Raw genomic sequence first — 9,676 nt, 5'->3', positions numbered from 1 at the left:
GAATGATAAATTAAAAATTTATGTATGCCGAACATAAACAAACAAATGATAGACCAGCACGCACCATTTAAATATTCTGTGACATACCTCTTGTAAATGATTATGTAAATCTTGTTACACAATGATTGTTATTAATTCATATGGGTATTTGCTACAATCAACATGTACTGACATCACAACCGATTATCTATTGACATGTTTATGAGATTTCGTGAATACGCCAATTGCATAACACCGTTAATGAGCACCAGCATGAAGGGTCTAGTGACAGGTGTTATTTAGAGAATGCATATAGTTCCCACGGAGTAGAGTGATAAAATCACTGCAATGAGCTTTGGACGATGATCTCGAACAAAGGCAAGACATCTGTTTTAACAGGCACAAGTATTTGGTATATAGATCAATGCTGGCTGTACACATCAAGTTTCATGTTTTCACGCACCAGACGCGTTGCATTGATATAAAGCACAAATGGACTATACAAAATATGGCTTATTCCTTCAGTTTTAATGAATAAATATGTCACATGCAAGATCCATTATGCATATCAACAGTAAGAAGTCTAACAGAACAAAAGAAATAATAAATTAGTAAATTTACAAAGTCATGGGGATTCTTGAGAAATGGCAAAATTGAAAGAAGCAGTGGTAAAATCCTTCCTAAATTTACAAAACTTTACAACCCTTGTAAATATCACCTTCACAATCATTGTAAATGTTTGTAAATATGACATTTAAATTTTGTAAATTTGTGTAAATCACCCTTTTTTTTCTTCTGAAGTATATCAATTAACATCAATTATTTCAAACATTAAACTTCTCATTATCTTTACCAGCAGTGACGACTGCCAAGAAGACGCTCCATGGACAGATGTGGACCAACAAGGGAGGGAGGACGACTGCCATGAAGCCGACAGAGGACCAGGGAGGCAAGTGTTTCAATCTTTTCTTGTTCACCATGGCATAATGTGCACGTTACAACGTGCATTTCAGGATACAGATTTTTCCACAATTAAGCATATATACATACTTTTGGCATTCATTACCTATGTAGTAAATATCAATGATTTGAAACATTAATTTATTCTTTATTTCTACAATTAGGACCGTGGACATCATCATCCTGGGGGCAGAAATGGACCCTGAAGTCCCCTAGAGGCAGTGATGACTGCCAAGAAGACGCTCCATGGACAGAAGAGGACCAAGGAGGGAGGGATGAAGGACGACTGCTACGAAGCCGACAGAGGACCATAAAGGCAAGTAAATATCAATTAACATCAATTATTTCAAACATTAAAGGAACATTCCACGGAAAATTAACATTCGGTATATGAGAAGGAACCACACTATAGACATTATTCAGATACTTTGCACATTTGTATGGATACGGGTATAAAAAACATTAGATGAAATAGGTCACAATTTCCGATTCCCTGGAGGTCGCCATGTTTCACGTACCTGTGACATCACTTGCACACCAACCTAACTTCAAACATCTTTGTATTGTGTGAGGAGCTAGGGAGAATTACTTTCCACATAAGCGCTAGAAAGTTATCTCCCTTGACTAAAGATACCTTTTCGCGCAACCTTCAAAAATGGTCAAAAATGGAGGTGAGGAGCGAGTTGCTGAGTTGTCTGATAGTGATAGCAATGGGGGCAGTCGATAAGATCGTGATGAGCGGGCTGGTAACACCCATTGGTGTCAATGTGGCCATTGTATTAGTATGACCACATCTCATGAATGCTTTTGTTGTGAGGAGTGGGACCTTCTGTTTCCAAAACTGCGAGTATGCGATGGTTGCATCACTCGTCATGGGGACTTCGAAACTATCTGCCCAACAGATTCAGTACTCGTCATGTCGTTCGTGCAACACATGCTTTACAAGGGGATGGGTGGCAGAGCACCTGATACTTTGACGAACTGGTACGTACATTATTGTTTGACATAAATAGTAAAATAGTAGCATTACATGTAGGCTTCAAGGTATACTGCCTTCAGCATTTACGTTTACCAAGTGTATACATCCAATAGAAATCATCTTTAAATAAACTGGACACCGTTTGGTAATTTTGTCACTGCTAATGTGCATTTTATTTCACATCTTTTTTGTTCTATTCAGACTTGATCAATGCAGTCTTACTGATAACTATATCCTTCAAAACTGAGTTGTTATAGTCAGATTGCAACTGTATTTACTTGTCATCAAATTTGGGATGTGCTGTCTTCGTGTTCTTTTCTGATAGACACCACAAGAATGTCTAGAAAATCTAAATTTATAAAAATGTTTGGGGAATAATAGATGTAAAATTATATTAATTCAATAATGATAGGACCAGCATGTTTCAAAACCCTAGTTTGTGAGCCAAGCCAAAATATATGAAACCTAATTAAATACATGTATTACCCTAAGTACACATAGAGCACTATAATAGCCCCTTCATAAATTATAGAAATGGGTGCCAAACCTTAGAACAAAGTACTGGAATTAATTTTTAAGCAATTTGATTTTAAGAGGGCATTTGTTGTAATTGATGATTATTTTCAAAGGTACATGCATATATTCCAGCCAATCAAGACTTCTAGCTTATCGAAATTTCATCTCCTGGGCTTACAGTGGTGAACGACTTGGCAAAGGTGTCCGGAAAGTGATTCCAGCATGTGTTGTGGGTACAATACCAAACAAGTTTCCAAGTCCAGAATATACAGTTTTCAAGGAAGCTCTGACATTTAATGAATGAACTGGCATCAAATTGTCCAATGAGTGTTGACCAATTCCCTGGTATTTTCATAATGAATATTTTCACAGTGTGTGCATTAAAAGACGTATTCTCATTCCTCATTTGTCACATGATTAAATTATATATCCACTTACACAAATTAACCTGTAATCACATTAACATTAATATGACTACTTTGACAAGATGTTAATTTTTATGAAACAGCTTCCTGATAATTATTCATTGACTTAAGATATTGTATGCACATGGCCTCCAGTATAATACAACTCTTTTCTTACCTTAGGAAGATAAAATGTAATATTCAAAATACAAGATGCAAAAATTTCTTTTGGTGTGTTATGTTCGTTCTGGTAAGTGAAAAGATTGTTGAACAGCTGTATGATATTAACTAAAATTAGTACTTTAGCAATATTATCATTATTATAATGTGTTTGTGCGTGCATGTGTGTGCATGCTATAGAACCTCATTTCTAATCCATTCATTCTACGCCATTGAACATCACAGATGTACATCACAATCTAGCTACTCCCCCTGCTCAGCTTCACTGGTCCAGTAGTGTCAAGCAGAGTAGAGACAAACCCTGCAAGAGGCTATTTAAAAAACAAAAATATTTCAACTGTCTGCATGTTGTCTCGGAAACAACAACCAAGGAAAGACTTCCATGATCAATTGAATTTTTATTCACATTGTCAGTCTTTAGCTGTTAACATACAGGTAAGATTACCAATGCTGACTCATACATTCTTTACAACAAATTTGAGTGTGACATTTACAAAAGCTCCTCTTACCACAATTTAAGGATGTAGCATTTAATGACGGAGGAATGCTAGACTGGCTATCCTGTTTAAAACCTACACTACCACTGCCATATAGAAATATGTATTCCAATTATCAACATATAGTAATACCATTATTTGAAGTACCCCTTGAAAAATAACACTTGGTCATATTCTAGATCATATTTATTTCAAAGTAAACTGAGACTCTGAACAACATTACACTATATTATCGTAAAAAAAGCAAAAACCAAACAAAACATGTTCTACATCCAAACAGGTTACTTTATACACGTTTCCAATACATTCATGTCTCATTTGTTTCACACCTTAAACCAATACAAAGCATGGATGAAGGCTCCTCAAAAGATATTTATCTGCATCTGATTAAGGGCTGTTTTTCAGTAAGTTGAAATGAGCACTTAGTTTCACAATCCAGCTATAATACTCTGCCTTACATCCAGTGCATGGTTACAGACTGGCAGACATGTGATTATGTATTTCTGTTATGTTATCTTACACAACGTTATCACTATTCCCTGGCATGAGGCACATCAAAATTTTGTTTCATTGTATAGTAGTGAATATAAAACATATTTTAAAAAAGTCTTAAGACGAGGTCAATATGGTTGAATTATGTCACCAGAAGAATTCTCGAAACTCATTCCTCATAAGGATCTCTTAAAGGACAATAAGTAAGAATAGTGGTAATGACATTCATATACACGTACGTACAAACAAATACCATTCTTTCAAAATACTTACTAATCACAAATTCTAACATATGACATCAGCAAAGGTTACTAGCAAAAATTGACAGATTTCTTATACAGGAACATTCACATTATTCCATATGTCAAAACTATCATTATACAAATCATCTTGGAATCAACATCTGTTTACAACTTGGTTAAACGAGATATGTGCCTGTTAATGAGAAACTGTTTGGATGGTTTGGGTTTTCTTGCAATATTTCCTGCATTTGGTTTAGCACTGACCTCCCCCTTTTCAGACTTTTCCATGTTTGAGGACAGTCAAAATCATTTCTGTCCGGTATTTGTAGGACTTGTGCTCGGCAATGGGTTTAATCACCCAGTCTTTGCAATGCTTGCTATAAGCAACACGAATACATGAAGAGTCTGGCGTTTGTGGACTGGTGTTACTGTTACTGGTACTCTGTGGTGAGATATCTTCATCTCTGTATACATGATTAAACTGACTAGGTGAAACATTGATGTGTTTGTTATGGTCCAAAGCTGCAAACTGTGTACGACATGTCTTCTTGTCGTTTTGTACAGTACTTGTTTGGAAGAGAGTGATTTACCTCTAATCTTCCAGTGTGCAAGAATTTACTCAGCAGTTTGATGTCATTCAAAAATCTTTTGTTCAGAATGATTTCCTCTAGAGCTCTGTGTGCTGCAGAATCACGTGTCAACCACTTCTTTTTGTACATTTCATTTTCTGATGACTGACCATGACAACATTATGTAACAAGACCTGGCCCCGCCCACTCATGACAATACACAATGTGATATCGAAGTGATTCCCACCTAGCAACAAGTAAATCACTATCCCCTCCACACGATGCAGCACACCACCATAGATGATTGCACATCGACTGAACCCAGGGGGCAAGCGCAGAAAACTTCCTGTACCTACATTCCTCCTGCAGTTTCTTTCTCAAGTTGTTTGATAAATGGTAAGGATCAAACTGATGATCAATGTTCATTGGCCTATACTTTTACTGCATAAGTTTTCGAACTGACGAATGACGATCTGTACAAACATCAGACACAGCAAGACTAAAACCGAAGTTGGATTCATTACATCCAACCAATCTGTCAAGGCCTCTTTCAAAGCCAATCTTTTCCATTCCTGCAGAGCTTTTACATTCTGTCACCTCATCAACTTCAAAGTCTACTATACTACCGACAAGAAATAAGGGAACTAATGAAATAATAGCGAATTTGAAACTGCTTTAAATATTCACTAAATCAATTTTAGGCGTCAAGTTCAATATCTGGTGTGTCCACCATTTTGGGCAACACATTCACGGCACCTTGATGGCATGCTGTTAATCAATTTCCGGATGGTTGCCTGTGGTATTGCCCGCCATTCCTCTCGGAGAGCTGCACCAAGCTGGTGAGTGAGTGTGAGTGAGTTTAGTTTTACGTCGCACTTAGCAATATTCCAGCTATATGGCGACGGTCTGTAAATAATCGAGTCTGGACCAGACAATCCAGTGATCAACAACATGAGCATCGATCTGCGCAATTGGGAACCGATGACATGTGTCAACCAAGTCAGCTAGTCTGACCACCCGATCCCGTTAGTCGCCTCTTACGACAAGCATAGTCACCTTTTATGGCAAGCATGGGTTGCTGAAGGCCTATTCTACCCCGGGACCTTCACGGGTCTGCACCAAGCTGGGCCAGGTTGGCGGGTCCTGGGTCCCTGGCGTACACCTTTCGACCAAGAAGGTCCCAGAGATGTTCAATTGGGGACAGGTCTGGGGACTTAGAGGGCCAGTCCAATGTCTGGATACCTTCTTGTCGGAGATAAGCGGAGACAATTCGGGCCCGATGTGGTCTGGCATTATCATCTTGGAATACCAAATTTCGGCCAATGGAGCCACAACAGGACGCAATATTTGGTCAACGTATCGCTGACCAGACATGGCTCCATTAATGATGACCAAATCTGATCGTCTGTCATGTGTAATCCCACCCCAAACCATGACACTACCACCTCCATATCGATCATGGTCAAGAATTGCTCCCCACTCCGATGCCAACAACGTTTTCTGCCATCTGTGAATCGTAGGCAAAACCTTGACTCATCAGAGAACATGGTGTAACGCCAGTGGCGCATAGCCCGTCCCTGATGCTGCCTAGCCCATGCCAATCTTTGGCGCTTATGGTGAGCAACTTCACACCATAAGATGAAGCTACATCAGCAATATGCTTAAAGATTTGACCTGTGAATAAAATGCTTGCTGATAGCAAAACATTACCTGCTGCTACTCTTGGAGCAATAAATGGCTTAGACTTCCAAAACAAAATTTCATGACCACCTGTACAATATTGTTTTACAGTTATCATACTTCCAGAAAATGACTTTTTGATTTCATCTACTGGACAAGAACATTGTTTGCATGGAATTCCATGAAACAAACCATCAAGTGCATCTGAAAACACTATGTATTTGTCATCTGACAGAATGTTATGAATTTCATCTTGATAATAAGATTCATCCAATTCAGACTTGTCAGTATCTGATTCAAATTCACTTGACAAACTTGTAACTTCAAAAGGAGAGTCAGTCTGGTCAGCTGACTTATTTGAATCAAATGTCATATCAAGGTTTTCTACAGTGTATTCAGCCTCTGCAGAATCAGACTGCTTAACTGGAGTAGACTGCATAGGGGGGATATGCAGTGATGCTGACAAGGGCATTTTATTCTTTTGGAACCTTGTGGTAAGTATGATCAGAAGACAGCATACTGTCAGCAGCTCTAAGACGGCACCTGTGATACTTCGGGTGGTAACAATCCTGGCACCAGACATCTGTCTGAACAGCTGCATTCCGCTGAAATGTACAATCATAAAAGCAACCAACCATTTGTTATTCTTGGGGTGGCCCTGCCCCTGGAACTATATTGAAACTAAAAATACTGTCACACAAAATGCTTGAATAAATTTACTTTTAATACAAACAATAATATTTGTAAAAGAACATATTTGTGCTTTTGCAGCTGTAGCTGGAAAATGTACAATCTCCATTCAAAGTCTTTCAGTGAGAAATGCATTACTCAATGATGAAAATAATGTGGAAAAGTGGATGTGGATTATCGGATGAACTGGCCTAAAAGTTCAGAAAACTCACTGTTGATTTTAGTATGGTCACATCAGTCTTTTGGCTGCACTTTGTTCAGGAACAGTCATCTGCAAACAAACATTATTAATGTAGCCATGATGGGCATAAACTGTAATAAACCGAAGATGCAGAGAAACACCAACGATTGCAAACAAACTTGACAATTTTTGTATATGACAGAGTACCGATTCAGAACATTTTGTCAACAATTTGCTTGTTAAATAAACAAAACTCAGTAAGTAGACAAATAACCTTCAGTGTGTCAGCCGATGTCAAAGATGATCTCTTTTTCTTCTCAAGGTCACCAGCACAGGTTGAGAACATTTCTGCGACAGCCTGTGTATTTAAAAACATGTATATGAGACATGTATTTACTTGCAGCCATTACACTATTTGATCAGCAATCTTTGCAAGAAACAAATCTCGTTAGGACTTTTCGAGATATCAGGAATTTTTTATAGCTCATTTACACATATACCGGTCATTAATTAAAAATGACGCTGGGTGCTCTGCATGGAATTTATGAACTTGATTAATGTGAATCATGAACATAACATATTTTGTACATCAAAACTATACTATGATAGCTAACTGTAAACTGAATCATTCTCCTGGTCGTGAGTAGTTTCTAATATCATGAATTACTGAATAACAGTCCAAGTGTTCAGTTGAAACACTGTGTTAATCAATTTCTGAATTACCTGTAAAATATACAAAATAGTCAAAGAAATAGTTTACTTGTAATCATATTGTTTTGTCTGAAATTACCAGTGTCATATATTTCAAACAGGCTATAAACCTTAAGTAGGTTAAAAATACCTTTTTATGTGTCCTTTTCCTCACACGCTCCTCCCGCATCCCATCTTTTGTTTTTGGTCTGTGAACAAACAGGATTGGAAAGGCATTGTCTCTTAGCTGTAGCTTCTCTCTCCTCCCTAACAATCTGTTTATCAAGTCAGGCTTGAAGCACGTCTTATCAAAGTGATCTTGGCATACAACCTGGAAATAAGTGATGACATGTATTTATTTACATAAATATAACAGAGATAATTAAAAAAATTATTTTTAGTTTGAAAACCAACTGCAAAATATGAAGTAAAACTATGCAGCCTCATGGTGTAATCACTTGAAGACAAATAATGGCACAAAACTATGACCATTGTTTTTTTATACAAATCAAGTGGCCCAATATGTAATATTTTTCTTAATTAGTTTACAAACAACAACTTTTAAGGCATTTCAAACTCACTGTTTCAATAATTACAAATATTTTGCAGCCTCAGTCAAGGTGGCATATATATTGAGGACACATTTTGGAACTTTAGTGTGAACTTGTGTACAAAAGTAGACTACATGTAACAACATGTATTTACATAATTTGATAAAAGGATTATTTCTAAATTACTTCAACAATACATGCAACTGTATTTCAGTCTTTTTATGCTAACAGTAAATGAAAAAAGTTTCAGAAACTTATATAAAAATGGTACTTTACAGTTTGAAAAACATGATGTAAACAATGATTAATGGTCTACAGACTCATTTAAAATGTAATATTTCATGACAAATAGTGGTAATTTGCTGTGAACCTGAAATCTTCAATACCGTAACACTTGAACATGCATAAACATGATAGCGTAGAGCATAATGAAATAAAGCTCCAAGCCAGCACTACACAATTATAAATACATATTCTAGCCTTTGCCGAACCCTTCTACTGGCATAGCAGTAGGGTTCGGCACAGTCACCCATGGTGACGATTTGCATGAAAAAAATTGTTCGTGTTGGGTTTATGCAAATGCAGTAATATGTTTCAAAATATGTGATAATAATAAATGGATTAATATTTCTAATGTATTTATAGCAGACCTAAATAAAATGCCAGTACGCAAGTGGTACCAATGGATGCTGTAGTGTAGACCAACATTACTTTTTGTTCACAGACAGAGCACGCTGGAAATTCCCGAGCTCAACAATTACAATAACTTCCATTGTAACTATTTGCAAGTTACATAAATCTTTACCAAAAAGAAATAACTTTCTAACCTGCTAAATAATAAGGCATAGTACCAACACAATTATGTACCTTGTGCCTCCCAAATGTGAAGGTCGCCAACCTCCAGCCAGTGCCAATGTTGTGCAGCCATCTATCAGCAAGCAGTTTTTTTTCTGGATGTTTGGAAGCGTTTGGGATTTGAAAAAAATGACTTCCCATATCCCAGTGTCCCTTCACCTCGGTCGTTTCTGTTTGAACACCCCCAAGCTTGACACAGCGGCATATCCAA

General features: G+C 37.2%; 1 protein-coding gene and 1 long non-coding RNA gene across 2 annotated transcripts; one reads left to right on the top strand and one right to left on the bottom strand.

Moving 5' to 3' along the window:
• The first annotated feature begins 540 nt into the window (after window positions 1-540).
• Window positions 541-2,738, top strand: LOC137287789 (uncharacterized). The gene is made up of 4 exons (XM_067820178.1): window positions 541-553; window positions 836-928; window positions 1,668-1,923; window positions 2,615-2,738. Exons 1-4 carry the CDS (start codon window positions 541-543, stop codon window positions 2,736-2,738), a joined length of 486 nt encoding a protein of 161 aa, XP_067676279.1.
• A 658-nt stretch (window positions 2,739-3,396) lies between these two features.
• On the bottom strand, window positions 3,397-7,459 carry LOC137287283 (uncharacterized). Its single transcript, XR_010957023.1, has 2 exons — window positions 7,401-7,459; window positions 3,397-7,103 (listed from the first exon to the last, which is right to left on the bottom strand). It is a non-coding gene; the product is annotated as an uncharacterized lncRNA (long non-coding RNA).
• Window positions 7,460-9,676: the final 2,217 nt, after the last annotated feature.

The sequence above is a fragment of the Haliotis asinina genome, chromosome 6, assembly GCF_037392515.1.
Source record: "Haliotis asinina isolate JCU_RB_2024 chromosome 6, JCU_Hal_asi_v2, whole genome shotgun sequence".
NCBI lineage: Eukaryota > Metazoa > Mollusca > Gastropoda > Lepetellida > Haliotidae > Haliotis > Haliotis asinina.
The sequence above is the reverse complement of the archived record's forward strand: the minus strand, read 5'-3'. Positions and strand labels throughout refer to the sequence as shown.